The following is a 19555-nucleotide window of genomic DNA, read 5'->3' on the forward strand; positions in this document are numbered from 1 at the left end:
AAGAGCGAGGAGTACAAAAGAAAGAGAGGTCGAGACTAAGCTTTTGACCCGATTCGGAGGAAGCTTGATAGACTGGCATCAAGCTCTGGTTTCTGAGCTGTGATTGAGATCAATTCGTTTGCCTACCACCATTATCAGTAGGATGAAAACAATGTCAGCTGTCTGTCTCGTCACCTTACTTGTAGTATGCTAAGGGCGGCTAAGCGCTTACCTCCAGATTGCCAGGATAGTCGCTCGTTCCACCGCTCTTGATCAATCTTCTGTCGCGTTTCAGCTTTACTATGTCGGATTGCGATAGTTCAAGTTGATCCGATTGATGTTTGAGCGTTTTGGAAAGTTCGACGATTTGTTCTGCTTCGGGGAGTAACATTTGCTCCAATTCCATCTACGCATGCAATCAAAGAATATACCGTTAGTGTCAAACGAATAGGAGTGTAAGAAAGATGAGCGAGTGGCAACTTACAATCTCAGCGTTCATTCCCAAACTCATCGTGTCAATTCCCCTTGACGATTCAGGCTTCTCAGCACGAAGAAGAGCTCCTTCCTCTTCTAAACGCCAAGATAGCATGGTGCTCGCAAGATCTCGACGTGCGCTACTAGCAGCGGAAGACGTGAGGAGGGAGGATGTCGTGCCTTGAGGAATGCGTGGGAGGGGAGGCACGAGGCCTGATTCGAGTTTACCGTCGATTCGATTGAGTGCGCGAGTGAGGGAGTCAGCTACCATTGAACGGATGTTCTTTGGCATCGAGTTGAGTAGTGGACTGCAAACAATACAGAAACAGACGCAGCCGTGGGTCAGTAAAATTGAATGAGGAGGAAAATCGTGGAGATGGAAGGTGTGCTCACATAGCAGTACGCCAAATCAATCCACCTTCAGAGGTAACGCATTCACGTTCCTCGACGCTGAGTCGGCGCCATTTTCGCAGCCTTTCTCGTTCACTCGGCCATCCTTTCCGATTTTTTGCTTTCAATCTCCTTGTGCCTGGTACTGTTGCATCTGGATCATCTGATGACATGCCCGCCTCTTCGTCTTCTTCAGATTGCACTTCTGACGCGTCCGAATCTTCATCTGAAACGCCATCGACGAGGGAAACGTCCGATGCCGAATCCTCGTCTCCTTCGACTGGTCGGGAATGCCGCGTTGCACTCTGAGGGAGTCCAAGGGCAGGTTTCGACTTGGCTTTGGCAGCGCTAGCAGGAGGTCTGCTCCGAGGCTTCTGGGCAGGCGGACCCATGGACGTGGATGCTGAAGCATCGGCTGAGGCGGCTGCAAGAGAAGCTTTAGAGGATCTACCGCGCTTCTTCGCTGGAGGGGTTTTGGATGTAGAGGTGTCAATATCGGTTGCGCGAAACTTTGGTGGTCTACCACGAGGCCTGTTCTGGTCGGAGAAGGAGACGCTAGCATTACCAGGTGATGTGAGTGTACGGCTTCCTGGTGTGCTCAAGATCGACTTTGGTGGTCGACCACGCGGTCGTGGAGCGGCTGAAGAGGAAGCGTAGGAAGAAGTGCTGGTATCGGCGAGTGCGCGCATGGCAGGTGTGGTGAGCGCTGACCTTGGTGGTCGGCCAGGTTTATTTGGTGCCGCTGTCGATGCGAGGGAGACGTTGCCGACGTTGCGGGCTCGGTAGGCTTGGGTTGCATAGCGTGCAGGTGTAGGGGCTCCGACAGTTGAGCTTAGCGATACGTCGCCGCGATTAGGTGGACGGTTCTTTGTGGGAGGCGGCATTGTGCTGAGATGGCGAACTTGGAGGGAGATGGTCTCGTCGTTGTTGATAGCGAAGGATGAGAGTGTTGCGTGTTTTTCAGATGTCAAAACGCGAGTTCCGAAATCGCAACTGCTGATATATGAGATTCTCCACACAGCGACCCTGCAGCAATTCAAGCGAAAGCTCAGCCAAAAATCCAGAACGCGTCGAGACGCGCCGCAACTTTGCTTCGGCCCAACACCTTTCCTATCCTGTTCACAATCATCCATCATACCACCTACCCAAAGGTGACTGCAAACTGCATTCATCAACATCCTCACACGTCTTATCGTCCACCTCGCAACGCAAGTAGCTGCGTCTATACCCGCGGATAACACCTCCCCCAACACCACCCTTTCGACTCTGCATAATCTCCACGTCTTCCAACTCACTAACAAACGATACCAGCAGATCTCAGCCTAAGAACACGCAAGTATGAGCGGAAAGGGGACGAGCTCGCGCGGTCGATCAAGTAGCAGCAATGCGCGTCCATCCGATATGGCAGGTCCATCCAGCCATCGCTTCGCAGAGCGTAGGCAGGAACGTATGCGAGGAGCAGGAACAGCAGTTGCTATGCAGAGAGACTTTGCATTCAAGTTACCTCCCAAGAGATCCGGTCCATCTGCTGCAGTGACAGCGTCAACATCCAGACAAGCAGATGCATCGATTTCGGTCGACTCGACAGGTGCAACACGCAAACGAGGTCGACCACGAGGTTCAGGGCCTCGTCAGAGAGAGAGGGCGGCAGCAGAAACAGCGGCAGCAACAGCAGCAGCGGCAGCAGCAGAAGAGTCCTTCGACAGTCCCGCAGGTTATGGCGCTTACTCACTGCCCATTGACGAGAACATCGATCCAGCACTTCTGTCTCAGCATTTGGATGCATCGAGTAGTATCGGTGTAGCAAGGCGGGTCGCTCGGCCAGATGCCGGTCCAATGGCGAGTACACCCGCGGCGTCACGGATCATTCAGAAGCAACTACGCGTATCGTCTTCCACCCTCAGAGCTCCTTCTAGTGCCGGACAAGGTTATGCAGATGGTCGGGATGAGGACTTTGGAAGTCAGATTGGTGATGTGGATGACAACTCCCGCGATGATTCTAACTCGAGCGGAGGAGCAGGTGTTGGCATGATGGATGCTTCGCCAGGCTGGAACGACAACTACGGGCAGATGGACGAGTCTTTGCCAATGATTCCGAGTCCTGTTGCGTCGTCTTCTCATGTCGATGCTTCGGTTCGTCGTATGCGTCCGAGCATAGGAGGCACCAGTGTTTCTCGACTGAGCATAGCGGGCAGCACCCACGGCGATTCACCAGCAGCACGTGCAGCACAGCGAAACCTGCAATCACGGCAACAACGTCGACAAGGCAGTCCTGGCTCAGAGACACAGAAGCGACGGGGTCGACCGCCCAAAGCAGCTGGTGCGCAGCCATCGAGACGTCGCGCACTTATGCAAGAGCCTTCCGAATACGACGAGACAGTCATGGATCAGACCATGGTCGAGCGTCAACGTGGCACCGCACCCTCCAACTCGGGCCCAACACGCGGCAAAGATCTGCAAAGGCGACTCAAACGAGCTCTTACTCTCGTCTTCTCCGCCGACTCCGCTGCCGCTGACGAGGAAGAGGGCGATGACTCAACACGACCATCCAAAAGACGCAAGTCGGCGAAATACCTCAACGATGTCGACATCATCTGGTCCATCGTCGATGAAGAACTTCGTTCTGCGATCGAGGAGCAACCTGCCAAAGCGCCTTTCCTCGCACTCAAAGCATTACGAAAGTCGGTCAGAGCCAACTTTCTGAACCTCAGCGAGAAGACAGATACTCGAACAACGCTCATTTCGCAACTGGTAAGGGCGAGGAAGCAGAAGAGGCTACTGAGGAAAGACGTGTTTGCAAAGAGAAGTGAGTTGGCAAAGTCAACAGTCGAGTGCAAAGAGAGGGAAAAAGAGGTGGAGGGTTGGAAGAAGGAGGTCAAGGATGTGAGGAAGGTGAATGCCTTCTTGCTTAACCTGCGCGAGATCGCTGCTGCTTGGACCTGATCCAGCACAGCGATGGATGGAAATATACAACTGCAGCTTGCGTCACTAGCCTATCTTACCTCATCATCTGTCACAATCTTGTACCAAAGGAAGCATCGCCAAGCTGATCATGGTAATTGGTGACTTTGTTTTGTGTTCGTGCAAGTCTGTATTACAAGGGGTCGCGTTGATACTTGGCAGCCACTGATCTAGTTCTCGCGCTTGATGATGATAGCGCTAGCTCCACCGCCACCGTTGCAGACACCGGCACAACCGTACTGACCAGGCTTCAAGGCGTGAGCCAAGGTGACAACGATCCTGGCACCCGACGAACCGATAGGGTGACCGAGCGAAACACCTCCACCAAGAACGTTGACCTTGCTAGCGTCTAATCCGAGCATCTGGTTGTTAGCCAATGCGACGGCAGAGAAAGCCTCGTTGATCTCGAAGAGCGAGATGTCGTCCTTGGTCAAACCGGCACGTTCAAGAGCCTTGGGAATAGCGTAAGCAGGAGCGATGGGGAAGTCGATAGGTGCGCATGCAGCATCAGCGAATGCGACAATCTTGGCCAAAGGCTTGACGCCCAACTTCTGAACCTCGGCTTCGGAAGCAAGGACAACAGCGGAAGCACCGTCGTTCAAGGTGGAAGCGTTGGCAGCAGTGATGGTCCCGTTCTTGTCGAAAACGGGTCGGAGAGTGGGGATCTTTTCGAGCTTGACGTTCTTGTACTCTTCGTCTTCGGAGATGACAACATCGCCCTTCTTGTCAGAGATGGTGACGGGGGCAATTTCGTTGGCGAAAGCGTCGGCCTTCCATGCCTCGGCAGAGCGACGGTAGGATTCGATGGCAAAGTTGTCCTGCTGTTCACGAGTGATGGAGAGCTTCTTGGCAGTGTTTTCGGCACAGTTGCCCATGGCGACCTGGTTGTAGACATCGTGAAGACCGTCCTTAACAATGGCATCGGTGGCCTGGACGTGGCCGTAAGTGTTGCCTCGGGGAAGGTAGTAGCTGTATAGCCGCAGCGTGTTGTCACCAGGGATGCGAAGTGGAATCGAATGTCAGTAATGCGGTTCATGTTGCACAATGTCTTTCGATCCCGTCACCATTCCAAGCTTTCATCCTTTCCTCCACGCCTGTGCCAACATCAGCCAGTTCGGGTAGGCCTGCTCCAAGTGGAATGTCGAGATCGGACGGCTGCTGAGCGTGGGGCATCGCAGCGTCGCTCCCTGGGCATAGCTAAGCCTTCTGGTGCCCTCAGTCCGAGAGCAGGCGGCCAAGTGGGACAATCGGCTGAACGGGGCAAATGGGCAAAAGTTGCTTCCAGCAGTATGGATTGTACGCGCTTAGTCCGCGCTGTTAGACTGCGTGCAATTTTGCTGTCGACCTTTGCCTGTTTCTCGACCTTTTTTCTTTTTTTTTTTTTTTTTTTCTCTGCTCTTTTGAGCGAAAAAAAGGTAGGCGCGGACATATCGGTGCAAATCGAGCGCGGTGCCCCGAGAGATGCGAGGAGGAGGAGCATGGACTTTCTCCTGAGCCGGCTATAGGTGGAGTTGATCCGTGTGTGCGCAGTCGGTCGGTCCTCCCTGGAAGCGCAGCGGCAGCAGCCAATACTGCCTCTCCTGCAAGAGATTTGATGTTGGGATGATGATGGCGGCGAGGGATGTTGTTGTGAATGATACTTACGGAGCGTTGGACATGGACTCCATACCACCAGCAACCATGACACCGCGCTGACCGAGAGCGATGTTCTGAGCAGCAAGCGAGATGGCCTTCATGCCGGAAGCGCAGACCTTGTTGATGGTGGTAGCCTCGGTGGTGTCGGGGCAACCAGCCTTGAGTGCGACCTGACGAGCAGGAGCCTGGCCGACGTTGCCCTGGAGAACGTTACCCATGTAGACCTCCTCGATCTGGTCGGGTTTCAAGCCGGCACGCTCGATAGCAGCCTTGACGGCTACAACACCGAGCTCGGGAGCGGTAGCCTTCTTGAGCACACCATTGAACGATCCGACGGGAGTTCGGGCGGCGGAAAGGATGAAAACGTCGTTGATCTTCGACTGTTTGGCCCATCATTGGAGCAAAAAGTAAGAGAGGTTCGTAAGCTTAGTCGCCATCATGTGGGGTAACAAGTAGTCCAGGGCCCATTTTTCTGGACTCTAGCCAAAGGCGACAACACTTACCATGATTCGAGCTGTCTGAGAGAGTCGAGCGACGGCGGTTTGGTAGAATGCTGGCATCGGAGTCGAGAGGAACAGAAGCAAGACAAAGGCGAAGGTGGGATTGGGTTGTGATTGGAATAGGCGAAAGGTGGGGAGAGGGCCCAATCACATCGATACAGGCAGAGCTGTATCGATTTTGAGAAGAACCGTACGACTTTGGTGCTGCACACACCAACACATGCGCGCGCTAGAAACATGCTACAGAAGACACAGCATCAGGCCATCACAACAGTGACTTCGCTTTTGTTTGCGAAGCTTTGCCGATGTTGCTGCACTCAACCCAAACTCGCGGCTGCTGTGTTGGCTGCCGAGAGTTGGATTTGGAGAGTCGGAAGAACACGGTTGTTAGACCATCTATGTAGTGACATTTCCTTTCCACCTTGCTTTACACGCACGAAAGCAGAGTCACGTGAGATCCCTGCCTTTATTGTGGGGGAAAAGGTCCAGAAGAAAGTCGAATTTCGACTTGGGCAATTTTTCGAGACGACCTGACTTTTCTTGAGAATTTGGCAAGCTCAGCAGCAAGCAGCACAGAGTCAATTTAACACCACCGAAGCTTGGCATTGCAACTGCAGCTCGCACCGTTGCTGCGGTCACACTTTGGACCTCGTCGCGATCAGGAACAGGAGCAGGAGCAACATAACCACAACCATCTTGTTCTCAAAGCGTCCACCGTCGCACCAAACCCACGCCTTTGAAAAGTGGCCCAATTCACTGCTTGTCTTTGCACAAGCTTGGGCCGATCCGCGACATCCCCTCATCATTGCACGGAAGCTACATTCGGCGGGGCGTGGTCCCTCGGACAACACGACGACCACGCCGCCGTCGTCCTCTATACCCAGCAGCGCCACCCTGCCCCTAGCCATACCTTTCCTTAACACCGCTGTCCATCTTCCACCAGCACCTATCTCCGCTGTGTCTTTGAACGCAGCTCAAAATGCGCTCTCCAATTCTACCGCCAGTTCATCCGGCAGCGTTGCACCGGTTCCATTAGGCTTGCCGGTGACCCAGCTGCCGACTACTCTATCCGCGGTCCCAGATGTCTCGAACGCGCTAGCCGCCAACACCATGCTTGCGATCCCAAACATTCCTCCTAGCACAGCAGATGGAGGTTTCATTGCCGACACTAGTGCCGTCGCTGCACCACAATCCCGTCTACCCACGCCAACTGATACCATGATCGACTCACAATCAATTCAAGCTCAGGTTGAAGCACTCATCACGTCAACGTCCAGCTCAGTCATTGCAAATTCCGCCAGCACACAGAATGCAGCGACCCAGAATGTGCCCCTGACCGCTTTCCCGACAGTGCCGACAACAGGGGCCCTGCCAATACTTGCCGGAGCTCAGACTGAAGCGCCCATAGCAAGCGTTGGTACAGCAGCAGCTGCCACGGCTCAAGCTCAAAGCATACCTCAGCCGCAGGAAATGACCGGCGCCGTGCCGGCGACGAAGACGACAACAACAACGACAGCACCTTCAAATCTGGCCACATCCGTCGAAGCTTCTCTCGTAACAGGGCCGAGCTTTCAAAACACGTTTGCACAGTATCAGTTTCCGCAGAACTGCGACAGAGCCTTCAAAGAAGCAGCTCGTGCAACATCTGAAGAGACTACGAGACTTGGAAGCGCAACACCGGCCTCTTCGACTGCCCTCCATGCTCCTGCCAACAATGCTATAGTTGCTACAGTCAGCAAACAGGAAGCGAAGGCAGCATCCATGACACGAGAAGAGGAGGAGAAGGCTGCCGACGCATTGATAGCTGAGCTCGATGCTCAGGAAGCTTCAGCACAAGCATCGCAGACAGTTGCTCAGACAGAGCCACTCTCGGGATCGGACTTGGTTGCAGCAGTTAAAGCTATCGGACTGGAGGCTGACGCCGACTTTCTCGGCACAAGTGGTGGTATGAGCGAGGATCAACGCGCGCTGGCTGCTGCCATTCAACGTCTGGGCGATGCGCACGGCGAGGAAGCAGAGAAAGCGATACAGCAAGCAGCGGCGGCGGCAGCGGCAGCGGCTGCAGCCAGAGCATCTCAAGAGCTTGCAAGGGCGGCCGCAAAGGAGCAAGGAAACGCTGGAAGCTCACTGGCAAGTAGCTCACGCAGCGTTGGCGGCTCATCGACACCAGCCTCGGCCGCCTCTCGAGCAACATCAAGATCAGGCTCAGGCCCAGTGAAGCGATTCCCCTGTCCCAAGTGCGACAAGGCCTTTGCACGCGCCTACAATCTCAACACACACCTCTCTACGCACGACCCTGACCCGAATCGGTCTAAGCCATTCGCTTGCCCATATCCGAGCTGCAAGTCTGAAGGTGGTCGTTCTTTCAGTCGAAAGCATGATCTTCAGCGCCACGTCGCTAGCATCCACGAGAACGAGGCAGAGCCTGGCATCCATGGTGACCCAGAGGAAGTAGTCAATGGCGACACGGGCGGTCTCGTCTCGCTGGGGTTGGGCACGCCAGGAAAGAAGTTTCGCTGTCACGGCTGCGGACGATCGTTCGTTCGGAGAGATGCATGCAATCGGCATCAGTGCGATGGCAAAGACAGTCCCTCGAATCGCACTTCCACGTCACCTTCCGGCACACCTTTTGCCTCTTCAGTGTCACCAAGGCCCAACACTGCGCACGGCATCAATGGTGGTAGCCCTGTCATATTGCCTCCAGTACGATCCACAGGTGCTGCGCCGATGTACATGGCAGCAGCAAGCTCATATGCAAGAGGATCGACATCAGGTTCATCTTCGCCGGTTGGTTCAAATGCAAGCAAACAGCCCTCCGGAAGCAGATCCTCGAGCAGTCTGTCCAAAGAAGTGCAGGCGGTCGCAAAACAGCTGCAAGCTCGCGTCGAAGCACAATCGCCTGGACTGCAAGTACATGGTACTCAGCAGCGTCCTATGGCACTGCTACCTGGAGGCGAGCGTCGCAATTTCCCACTATCCGCCATCTCACTCTATGCTTCGACAGGTTCGTCGGGCCTTCATTCTAGCTCCAGCTCTTCTTCAGGCGGAAGCAAGGCTCAGATCGCAAAATGAGCCTACTTTTCGCGACCCGTCGTCCCTTAGTTGATGTGCTTCGTTCCTCCGTCGATGTTTCTCATTTTCTTCCTGTCTCGTCCATGTATTTGTTCCGTCTGGTCAGGCATATTTTCTGTACTTCTATCCTTCTTCATCATCGATTATTCCATCTTGGTCAGATACGATTGCTTACTTGGCGATTCGATTGCTTACTTGGCGATTCGAGTCGCTATGCATCGCGCCTATCTTGAGTCTGTCAAACATGAAAATCGTATTTGAGATGTGCAAGGACTCGATTGCATCAAACAACAGACAATGATGATTGGGGCAAGAATGGATAGAGACTGCGCCTTGAGTCATGGGATGAAAACACCGCAATGACATCTGTGGCCCCTTGCTTCCCAATACGGTTGACGTTCATGGAAGCGTCTCAATGCGTCGCGCTCAGCTGCCGCTTCTGCCTCTTCCAAGGTCATGCTTCCGCCGTGGCTCCAGAGAAACGAGTCCAGTAAGTCGACAAAGTTGGGGATGTGTGCGTTGATGATGTGAATGTCGCGCAGACGGGAAACAACCTCCTCCAACGTCCACCTTTTGCCAAATCCGCGCCATCGATCGGTGAGATAAGCCTTGCAAAGCTTGCCTTCCGGTAGAAATCTCAGTCGATATTCTGCTAAAGCTTGTGTCAAAGCTTCGCGTCGTGTCTCTTGGGCGGCATCGCTGTTCTCTTGACGCTTTCTTTTTGTCTCTCTCGCTTTCTGTGCTGCTTTCTCGAGGGTTGTGTTCATTGCCTGGTGCTTTTCATCGCTTTTGCGTCGAAGGTCGCGGACCATGTAGATGCGCATAGGTGGACCTCTCAGATTATAAAGATTGGGACGTGTTTGGCATGAGAGGTCGGCGATGTCGACATCGTTCAAGCGAAACTCTGCTTTTGCGCGGGTGACGGTCATGGTCGCGTACTCCTCCGTTTCCATGCAGTCAGGGCATATCTTGAAACGAAGAAAGGGGTGACTTTTGGTTCGCGCGGCTAGGACGCCATCGCAGCGGTGACAACGTCGCTTAGGATAACGCCGAACGACTTCTCGAAACAAGTGCTTGGGAAGATACCTAACGTGGAATTGTGTGAGGAGAATATTTTCCCAAAGATTGGTGCTTGCGAGCAGCCAGCTGCGAAGCTCACTTGCCGTCTGGGCGAGTGCAATTAGGGAGCGAATACTCAGCAGAGAGATGACCTGCTGTAGAATCTCCATGGGGAGCTGGGTGAGGCAACAAACTGGGGTGCGTTGGGCAAGCAATGCAGCTGATGAGTCGAATGGCGCCTGAATTTGTGATGGTGAGGTCAGCACCGCGTTCTGGGCAGGCTGCGCAGCCCTCGTCTGAGATCGCGTCTTCATACTGCTCTTGAAGCGACGTCTTAGGAAGGGAGCTTATGAGGACGTGCAGAGGTGATGGGTGAGCAGATCAGAGATGGTGGCGAGATACAAGGTGGCTCTCATCAAGGCTGCTCGCAGCTCTATATAGAAGAGGATGGTAGGCGCGCCGACGCATACATCCTCCTGCCCAAGAGGCTATGATACTGTTGGCATCTGACTTTGGGCTGCTCAGCGGCTTCTGCCTGATAAGTCGCTGAGTTGGGGCTGGAGGAGCGACAGTGTTCTCTCCTGCAGTCGACTCCTGACTAAATGGATTGAGGAGCAAGAGGAAGCTCACAAGGGTTTGCTTTCAGCTGAGCTGCTCGGATGGCTTCCGAATGGCTGATTCACCACGCTCAAGGCCTCCATCCCAAGTGCCGATGCACTCTGCCAGCTGGACGTTGTCACGAGACGAGGATCTGGAGCCCTTTGGCTACCGCGTTGGTGAAGTCGAGCTCTGTGGCTTGCACGAGGCTCTGTGCTTCCTATCCACGATGCACCAACTCAGCTTCCGGCATTTTCGAGAAGGGCAGCGCTCTCTGGCACGCTGTTCGCAAGGGGAAGCCATAGCTGAGCATTCAAGCACGTAGGCGGTGTGACAGTGAATCTTGCGTGGATGATGCTTTCTGACGTGCCAATCCAGCCATCTGACTTTGAGAGATGCCTATCGGCTATTCCGACTGCCAACCCAAAAGCCATTCCAGTTCCTGGGCAAAGGGCGGGACAGAGTCGTGTGAACGCGAGCCGGGCGTCGAAACTGCATCGGCTGTCATCTTGCTCCTTCTCCCATCCCGCAGCGTGTTGCAACAGATTGACGCTTTGGCCAACCTACACTTCAGTCTCTCGGTGCTTCCAGCGCACACAACCCCTCTTATCGGCTTCCCTCCGCCGGCTCCATATTGGCTACGATCTCTGCTGCTGCTGCCTCTCTATCAAGTTGAACAAGGTCTTGTCCCTTTTGCAGTGTCAGCCTCAACATTCACAATATCCACAGTTAAAATCCTTGCCCGCGTTTCGTGCTTCAGCCCACGCTACCTGTGTGACTTCTGGAAGGTGGGCGAAAATTCTGATTCGTGTTCGGGGGGGGAATTTTTATTATTATTTAATTATTTTTTTTGTTTGACAAGCACGATTTTTCAAATCAAGAAGAGACCTTCGTATATAGACACTGACGAAGTGCCCAAATATCTCTTTTCCCTCCCTTTTGCTCTTGGAGGGCTGTCAAGCTCGACTTGCGCAAGAGAGCGGAATCTGCACCGGCGGATCGGCCAATCGAGCAGGACTGCATGAATGCAGTGATTTCACTCTGCTGAGTGCACCTTGCCCTTCTGCGCCTCTTCTTCTTGGACGCCGCTGTTGTTGAGTTTGGATGCTTCTCTTCTCAGAGCCGACGTCGTTATCCATGAAAGCCTCTTTCTCTTTGCAACGGCCGCAAGGGCGAAACACGGCGACCTGAACTCTCATGACAGTGATGCTAGTTCGGCTTTCCTTTGCTGCTTCTTGGTTGCGCTGAAAGCTGTTGTTGCCTCTTCTCTGCCTCGCTTCGCTTCGCTGTAATCCTTGTCGATCTGTCTCGAATCGCAACTGGCAGACCCTTCGGTTTTCTGCCTGTTCACTCAACACTTGGGCTCCACTCTTTTCGCCGATCCATCTTTGCCCACATGGCTCAAGCTTCCTTTTCAGCTTCAGCTCCAGTTTGTCCTTCTGTTCGAAGCCGTTTTTGCTTTGATCCTGATCGTCGCTCACTCTCTGTGCTCCTCCCTCTCCTCCATCAACTCCCTCTCCTCCATCAACTCCCTCTCCTCCATCATCTCCCTCGACACACGCTCAGCTCCTATTTCCTGCATCCTCCTAACCTTGAGCTTGTTTGTTCCTCCGATCTATCCCATCACTCATTAGACTTCATACTCACAACCACCGAATAGCTGCAAAAGCTTCATTTCGGCGGAAACAACGAGCTTCAGCGCAAACAACTTTCTTCTCTTACCAAGAGTCAAGCGTCGACCATGCAGATGCCTTGAAGCTTCCATAAACGATACAACTGTGATAGAGGCAATTTTTTTTTTTTTAAAACCCTTCCTTCGCCTTGTCACACTGGAATTAAGCACACCGTGATCACAGCCAAAGCAGTAACTTACAGCAGCACAAGTAAGAGCGCAGACGTTGCTGCATCTTATCATCACAAAATGGCGCAGAACACAAACTCGATCGCCTTTCCAGCGCCGGCGCTATCTGACTCTTCAGCGCCGCGCTCTTCGCCCTCATCGATTGCGCCCTTGCCTCCCCTCCAACACAATACTGTCAGCCAGCTCAGCGTCGATAGAATCGATCAGGACCCCACACCCAACTCGTCTCATCTCACACTCCATGCCACCATACATCCTCGTTCCAGCAGCCTCATACGCTCATCACCATCAAGCTTGCATTCCATAAGCAGCGACAGCGACGACGACGACGACGCAAAGACAACCGTTCACATCGACCACAACAAAAATACAGACGCCGCCAACATGGACAGCAAGCATTCCTCCTCAGAGCTGTTGCCCAAACAGCACAGCTTCGACACGCACCACCTCGCTACCCTCTCTTACAGCGTCGATCTCGGCTCTTCCCAATCTTCCACCCAAACTCGCTATGTCAACCTGGGCATGTCTCGTCCTCTTTCCTTCCATCCAAATGATCAGAAAGTCAATCCACGCGGCATTCGTGATCCCTTTCCACTCCCAGCTTCCCTCGTCGGCTCGGCTACCAGCATGAATGGCTCCACCACTGCCATCAATGAGGCGCCTAACTTCTTTGCCAATCCTTATTCTTGGGACACCATGGATGGAAAAGAGGAACCCGACGATGACCTCCATGATCCGAACATCCAGCCAGATGAACGCCATGGTTGGTTCGGCAGCACAGTGGGCAAAAGAGGTGTGCTCAACATCGGTGTTCTCGCCCTCCTGACGTTCAGCTTGCTGGCTCTTTTCGGCGGATACCCGATCATCTCTTACTTTTACCGACACCATGAAAGTACCAAGGGAGGCTACAACCTCGGCGGTGTAAACGCATCCGGTCAGATTGCAAGCATCCCTGGTCTTAGATCTGCTCTAATCGACCCTGACACTCCCCGAGACGCTTACACCAGGATCAGCCCGGATGGAACCAAAGATATGAAACTTGTCTTCTCCGACGAGTTCAACGTCGAAGGTCGTTCCTTCTACCCCGGCGACGACCCATTCTGGGAGGCGTCCGACTTGCACTACTGGGCCACTAACAACTACGAATGGTACTCGCCCGAAGCCGTCACCACTGCCAACGGCAAGCTCCGCATCACGCTGGACGAAGTGGAAACCAACAACCTCAACTTCCGTAGTGGATTTCTAAGCTCCTGGAACAAGTTCTGTTTCACTGGTGGATATCTGATTGCCAGTGTACAGCTTCCCGGTGCGCCTCGTGTTGCTGGAATGTGGCCAGCCTTCTGGACTATGGGCAATCTTGGACGAGCGGGTTACGGAGCGACCACAGACGGAACCTGGCCATATTCCTACAATGCATGTGATGTCGGCACGCTTATGAATCAGACCGATGCCAACGGCAACCCCGCTGCAGCTGCTATCGGTGGTGATGTCATGTGGAATCGCAAAGCCGAGTCGACTGCACTCTCCTTCTTGCCTGGTCAGCGCCTGTCGGCTTGCACCTGCCCAGGTGAGGAGGACCACCCAGGTCCACAGCTCAAGGATGGAACCTTCCGCGGACGCAGTGCTCCCGAGATCGACGTCTTCGAAGCACAGGTCGACAGCAACCTTGGTCTCACCGTCTCACAATCCATGCAGACCGCTCCTTTCAACATGTACTACAACATCACCAACACCACCGGTCCCGCCTACGAATTCTTCCAGCCCAACTCCCATCTCAACTCGTACAATGGCCAGAACGACCAACAGGCTCTCAGTGGTATTACAGTTGCTTCCCAGCTTGCTGTGCAGAGGGGAGGTGACGATAGCTTCGCCCAGTATGGCTTCGAGTATGTCCCTGGATTGCAGGGCTACATTGACTGGATCTCGGACAACAAGCGCGCGTGGAAGGTCAATGCAGCTGCACTGGCTGCTGACCCCGTATCCATGATCAGCGATCGACCCATCCCAGAAGAGCCAATGTACATCATCTTCAACCTCGGCATCAGTCAGAACTTTGGCACCCCCGACTGGCCTCGTCTCCGCTTCCCCGCTGTGATGCAGGTCGATTGGGTTCGCGTCTACCAAGACCCTGACGCCGAGAACGTAGGCTGCTCACCTCCAGACTTCCCGACCGCAGACTATATTGAGCGCCACAAAGCCGCATACTACAACGCAAACTACACTGTCTGGGGCGGAACACCGGAGCAGGGCGGCTACGGAGGTGTTTGGCCGAGGAACAAGCTCTATCCAGACGGTTGCTCGGCGCCGACACGCACCCAGCCAGGTTCGCTTGTCAAGCCTTACCCACAGGCTCCTGCCGTTCCTTCCAGCCAGATTGCTGTTGGCCAGAACTAGGACTCATACACAAGATTGTTTTCCATCCTTCTCTCTTGCATTTTATTCACAAAGGCAGCGGACCAAGGCATAGTGCTTTTCGGTCCCTCCAAATTTTCTCTCCTGCTGCATCTCTCCTTGTGCCCCTTGATACACCCTCATTTGCATCTGTACCAACAGCTCAAAAGACGAGCATATCTCGCTTTGCCACACTCATCTAGCAATGGACTTTTCAATCAAGAAGTTCACTGGTCACTTTGACTACTGCCTCATGGTGAGCTTTGCTTCTCCAACCAACCCAAGTTGGTCCGCTCGACATCAGGAGACTAAGGTCGCTATTTCTTCCAAGCTCGCACCAGCCTGTGCTTGGCGACCAAGCTGGTGATGACGTAAACGGGAGCGTTTCTTTGTATGGTCACACCTCGGGCAATCACAATCTCACAATTCGTCATCGGATGTGCGAAATAGTACGAATGGTGACCACTTGAGACGTCAATTCTGTCCCCAATCACATACACGGAGGTGCTGAGATTCTCGGCGCATCTGCAAGGGGAAAGCTCAGCCTTCAGGATTGAACCACTGTCGTTGCCCAGCCACCTTCCTCTTGGTTTTCCAGCATCTTCTACAAGACTGCCTCATCGATCTGACCTGTTTGGTCGCTTATGGTCGTGGCCAAGTGCGCCGATAAAGCAGTCATCAACTGGCTCTCGGCAGAGCTTGGTTCGCTCTTCATCGCTAGTCGCTTCTATGATAGCATGTACACTATGGGTAGCGCTCGGGTCTCCTCTCTCGGAGAATACGCCCGGACGGCTCAAGCATACGCTCCTCCCTTGGCCGTACAGCACGGCTACATTTGCCGAACGATAGCAACATCTGTACCAGCACGGCTCTTGCCGATGGTCAGGTCTTTTTCTGGCGTCTGTTACACCTTATGCTTCTGCACAGCAAAAGAGCAGGAAACTAACTTCGGAATTCGGTCGTCAATTGCGGACATCCAGAAGGAACTTTTTGGAGAATTGGGAAAAAGGCAAAACCTTCAATTCGAAGAGTCCACTTTGTGAACCTGACCGCTAATTGCTGCCTGTGACATATTACCATTACCGCCTCGACTAGAAGCAGCCAGTCAACACTGCGCTTCTTTATTCCACATCAACATGGCAGCAGCAACAGCTACAGCTCTATCAGCAGCGTCTACAGTGGCACCAACTGACATGACAAAACTTTTCGCAACGATCCAAAAGTCAGTCACAGCACTCAGCATCTCAGTCAAGGCGTTCGAGAAGGATGTCGTCCAAGTGGCCTCCAACGATACCGCAGACAACCCATTCGCGTATCCAGACGGCATCTCGCTCCTAACAGTCAAGAACGACGCCATGTTCGACTATCTTCACCATGTCATTGCTGTTTGCATCAACAAGGTCTCCGGTCGATCCCTCGCTAGCAGCAGCAGTAGCAAAGCAAGCAGCTCGCAAGGTCCTGCTGATCTCGTTCCGAACCTGGTCAAGCTTCGATTGATGCTCGAAAAGCTACGCCCACTCGAGAATCGTCTCAAATATCAGATGGACAAGCTCCTTCGTGCTGCTGCCGATGCTGACAAGGAGGTCATGCTCGGTCGTTCTAAGCCAGCAACCAAGGATAAGAGGAGCAAGGGCAGCGATGACGGCAGTGACGAAGACGGTGGCGTCAGCGACGATGATCTCGCTTTCCGTCCCAACCCATCCGCATTCATGCAAGACAAAGCTCGGGCCTCAGTCAAATCGTCCAAGTCTCCGAGCAACGACAGGCGTGGGAGGTCGCGTCGTGGCAACTCATCCGACGATTCGAAGGACTCTGACGAGGAAGGAGGAAAGACGGTTGTCTACCGTCCACCCAAGCTCGTACCCATGTCCTACGATCCCGACGCACGCAGCGGAAAGAAAGATCGCTCATCTATCACTCGCAACTCGGCGCTTCTCTCCGATCTTACTGCCGGCATGTCTTCCAACCCTTACGAAGCATCGTCCGCAGGTGTTGGCGTCGGTGGTCGCGGTCGACTTGCAGCCAATACCTCTGCTCGAGCCAAAGCGCTGGCGAGGATGGAAGAGTTCGAAGAGGAGAACCTTACTCGTCTCGTTCAGTCTAAGAAGGACGCACGCAAGCGCAGAAGAGACGAAGCCGATGTGGCGCTGGGCGGAGCTGGTCTCAGTTCAGGTCGCGATGGCAGGAGAAGGATTGGTGGTGGTATGGAGGAAGAGTTTGGTGATCTGCTCAGAGGTGCAGGTCTGGATGGAAGAAACGGCAAGAAGGCAAAGAAGGCTCAGAGTGCCTATGATGCGCTTAGGGCGAACAGCAAGGTTGGCGGCGCATTGCAGAGGTCTAAGAGCGGCGGAGGTGGTCGTTCGCCAGCTGTCGGAGGCAGCAAAAACAACAAGTTCAAGAACCAGGTCAACCGACAAGCGCGCAGGTGACCGCTCTCCATACTCTCGACTGGAAGCGTGTACTCATCCTCCAATCACACTTCACTTTGCGTCCACTGTGGCTCTTCTGAACTGCGCGTGGTAGCTCCGTTTTACGTGGTGGCCCCCATAGCGCATGAATTGGATGCATCTATTCCTAGTTGTCATCATCGTCGTAATCTGCATCGTGTTGCTCCAAGGAGTCAAAGAATCCCACCAAGATTATCTGCTCCTCGTACGCCTCTCCTTGCCCAACTTCCTGCAGAAGCTCTTTTGTCACTCCATCGTCTGCACCTCTTCCCCCACGACCCTGATACTCGGACGCGTCCCTACCCTTTCTTCGTTTTCTTTCAATTCTTTGTTGATCCAACGTCTGCTGGACCCATTTCAGTTTTCCCTCATGAGTGTCTCCGGGCGCTGACGGTGCAAATTGTACAGCAAGGATGTCATGGTATACCTTTTCGGCCAGATGCACTGCTGCGTCTGTCAGACCTGAGATTGAGGTCACTGGCTGGCTGTTCACAGAAGTTGTAGCGGATGATGGAGGAGGGAATGGGATGCTCGAGAGACTCGGCTCGGCAACATTGAGTGGGGATGTAGGGATGACTTGACGATAGGTCAGCTGCAGCAAGGGCTGTGTTGCGTCTGTTGTCAAACGGATGACTTGGTCGAGGACTGGTTTGAGCACTTCGAGTGCTGAGCGCTCTAGTTCCGCCCCCGATGCTTCCGTCTGTACGTAGTAGACATACTGACCCTTTGGACATGAGAATGTGCCTTCGCCCATCATCAGCACCGTCACAGTATTCGCATTGCCGCCAATCGAGCCTGGCGGGAACACGACGAGTCCGGTTTCCGGCGGAAGCTCAGGAGAACTCGACTCCGCATTCTGCTGCTCCTGGTCGTCCACGTTTGTTGTCGCCCCGATAAAGTTCGGCGCGCTGTATTGTATTGGCTTGTCCAGGACCAGCACTGCTCGATGCAACACGACGTCCTCCGACTGTGATGCCGCTGTCTGCTCCGAAACGATGTTCGTGATGTTGAGCTCCTCCAGCACCTCTTCGCTCGAGACGACATAGTCTGCAGTGACCTTGCTCTCGATACCTTCCACGTCAATCTCCCACTTCCCATCTTCTCTTCGCTTGGCAGACTTGATCTGATGAGCCAGAATAAACATCCCCCCCTTGACGGCTGATGCACGGCAGTAGCCCTGCGCCAGCTCTCCCGCACCCCCATACTGTCCGACAAGGTATGCTGAATTGCCGTACCTACCCACACTCTGCATGTGACTCTTTGCCCTTGCCATCGCCGCTTGAGTGCTTTCATTCGGAGTAGCGCAGAGACAGACACCGTAGGCGACTGCGTCTACAAGGTCAGGCGACATCTTGTGCTCTTCCGCCAAGTAACGGACAAAAGGCTTTTGCGCTAGTTCTGGGCTTTGTGCGAGGTCGAGCTGCCAGTCTTCGGTGCCGATGTACATGAGCAACTTCATGAGCTTGCGTTTGGCGATGAGCGAAAGGGTCTTGGTCTTGAAGATGTCCTCTTTGCTAGCGGGGACGCTGGTCAGTGTCATTCTTGCCGAGTCCGATTCGGAACAGGAAGCGACGCAGGTTCTTTCAAGAAGGCGAAAGGTGGCATAGGAGGCGACCTTGGAACGGATGAGACAGTCGATGGACGATCCAGTTGCAGGCAGCAGTGTCGGCGCGAGAGATATCGCATAGTGTCGATCCAGGGTGGCCAGCGAGTCAGGCAGTTTGGACGACTCTCCAGGCTTGTCGGCGTCGGCAGTGTTGAAGGCTGGGAATGTCAAATTGACATTTCCCACTCCGTTGCGTCTTTCAACTTCCGCAGGATTCGAAGAGGTCGTGCTCTGTGTCCATTTGACCAGCTCCGTGAGAGTGAGACTTGCCCATTGATCCGCATAGTAGTCGTTCTTGTCGACATGGATCACAGAAAGCCCGGCTGAAGCAAGAGCTGCGGACAAAATGCTCTGCGTGAGACCTGTGCTGAAGATAGCCACATGATAGTGTGTCTGATCGAGCGACATGGTGCGGCACAAGATGTCGATGCTGATATTGGTGAGGAAGAAGCCGAGCTGTTCAAGCGGGAGGCTGCGTGTGTCAGGGTCCAACACGAATCCGCTCAACCCGAGTTCCGAGAACGAAAAAAAAAAAAAAAAGTTGTTGAACCCTCCACAGCTCTTCGATATTCTTTACAGCCTT

At 53.8% G+C, this 19555-nt stretch overlaps 9 protein-coding genes across 9 annotated transcripts; 4 read left to right on the top strand and 5 right to left on the bottom strand.

The window, feature by feature from the left end:
• Positions 1 to 35: 35 nt before the first annotated feature.
• UHO2_04384 (uncharacterized protein) lies at positions 36 to 1727 on the bottom strand (the record flags this gene model as incomplete). The annotated part of the gene is made up of 4 exons (XM_041556057.1): positions 36 to 122; positions 212 to 385; positions 464 to 761; positions 847 to 1727. 4 exons carry the CDS (start codon positions 1725 to 1727, stop codon positions 36 to 38), a joined length of 1440 nt encoding a protein of 479 aa, XP_041411991.1.
• A 454-nt stretch (positions 1728 to 2181) lies between these two features.
• On the top strand, positions 2182 to 3786 carry UHO2_04385 (uncharacterized protein; the record flags this gene model as incomplete). The annotated part of the gene is made up of 1 exon (XM_041556058.1): positions 2182 to 3786. The coding sequence occupies one exon, from the start codon at positions 2182 to 2184 to the stop codon at positions 3784 to 3786; it is 1605 nt and encodes a 534-aa protein (XP_041411992.1).
• Positions 3787 to 3974: 188 nt separating this feature from the next.
• On the bottom strand, positions 3975 to 5999 carry UHO2_04386 (putative acetoacetyl-CoA thiolase; the record flags this gene model as incomplete). Its single annotated transcript, XM_041556059.1, has 3 exons — positions 3975 to 4773; positions 5449 to 5819; positions 5943 to 5999. 3 exons carry the CDS (start codon positions 5997 to 5999, stop codon positions 3975 to 3977), a joined length of 1227 nt encoding a protein of 408 aa, XP_041411993.1.
• Positions 6000 to 7049: 1050 nt separating this feature from the next.
• UHO2_04387 (uncharacterized protein) lies at positions 7050 to 9011 on the top strand (the record flags this gene model as incomplete). Its single annotated transcript, XM_041556060.1, has 1 exon — positions 7050 to 9011. One exon carries the CDS (start codon positions 7050 to 7052, stop codon positions 9009 to 9011), a length of 1962 nt encoding a protein of 653 aa, XP_041411994.1.
• A 338-nt stretch (positions 9012 to 9349) lies between these two features.
• UHO2_04388 (uncharacterized protein) lies at positions 9350 to 9940 on the bottom strand (the record flags this gene model as incomplete). Its single annotated transcript, XM_041556061.1, has 1 exon — positions 9350 to 9940. The coding sequence occupies one exon, from the start codon at positions 9938 to 9940 to the stop codon at positions 9350 to 9352; it is 591 nt and encodes a 196-aa protein (XP_041411995.1).
• A 1683-nt stretch (positions 9941 to 11623) lies between these two features.
• UHO2_04389 (uncharacterized protein) lies at positions 11624 to 12342 on the bottom strand (the record flags this gene model as incomplete). The annotated part of the gene is made up of 2 exons (XM_041556062.1): positions 11624 to 12213; positions 12315 to 12342. The coding sequence occupies 2 exons, from the start codon at positions 12340 to 12342 to the stop codon at positions 11624 to 11626; spliced, it is 618 nt and encodes a 205-aa protein (XP_041411996.1).
• A 246-nt stretch (positions 12343 to 12588) lies between these two features.
• On the top strand, positions 12589 to 14922 carry UHO2_04390 (uncharacterized protein; the record flags this gene model as incomplete). Its single annotated transcript, XM_041556063.1, has 1 exon — positions 12589 to 14922. The coding sequence occupies one exon, from the start codon at positions 12589 to 12591 to the stop codon at positions 14920 to 14922; it is 2334 nt and encodes a 777-aa protein (XP_041411997.1).
• A 1133-nt stretch (positions 14923 to 16055) lies between these two features.
• UHO2_04391 (uncharacterized protein) lies at positions 16056 to 17348 on the top strand (the record flags this gene model as incomplete). Its single annotated transcript, XM_041556064.1, has 1 exon — positions 16056 to 17348. The coding sequence occupies one exon, from the start codon at positions 16056 to 16058 to the stop codon at positions 17346 to 17348; it is 1293 nt and encodes a 430-aa protein (XP_041411998.1).
• Positions 17349 to 17493: 145 nt separating this feature from the next.
• UHO2_04392 (uncharacterized protein) lies at positions 17494 to 19380 on the bottom strand (the record flags this gene model as incomplete). The annotated part of the gene is made up of 1 exon (XM_041556065.1): positions 17494 to 19380. The coding sequence occupies one exon, from the start codon at positions 19378 to 19380 to the stop codon at positions 17494 to 17496; it is 1887 nt and encodes a 628-aa protein (XP_041411999.1).
• Positions 19381 to 19555: the final 175 nt, after the last annotated feature.

Source organism: Ustilago hordei (genome assembly GCF_900519145.1).
Source record: "Ustilago hordei strain Uho2 genome assembly, contig: UHO2_contig_08, whole genome shotgun sequence".
Lineage (NCBI taxonomy): Eukaryota > Fungi > Basidiomycota > Ustilaginomycetes > Ustilaginales > Ustilaginaceae > Ustilago > Ustilago hordei.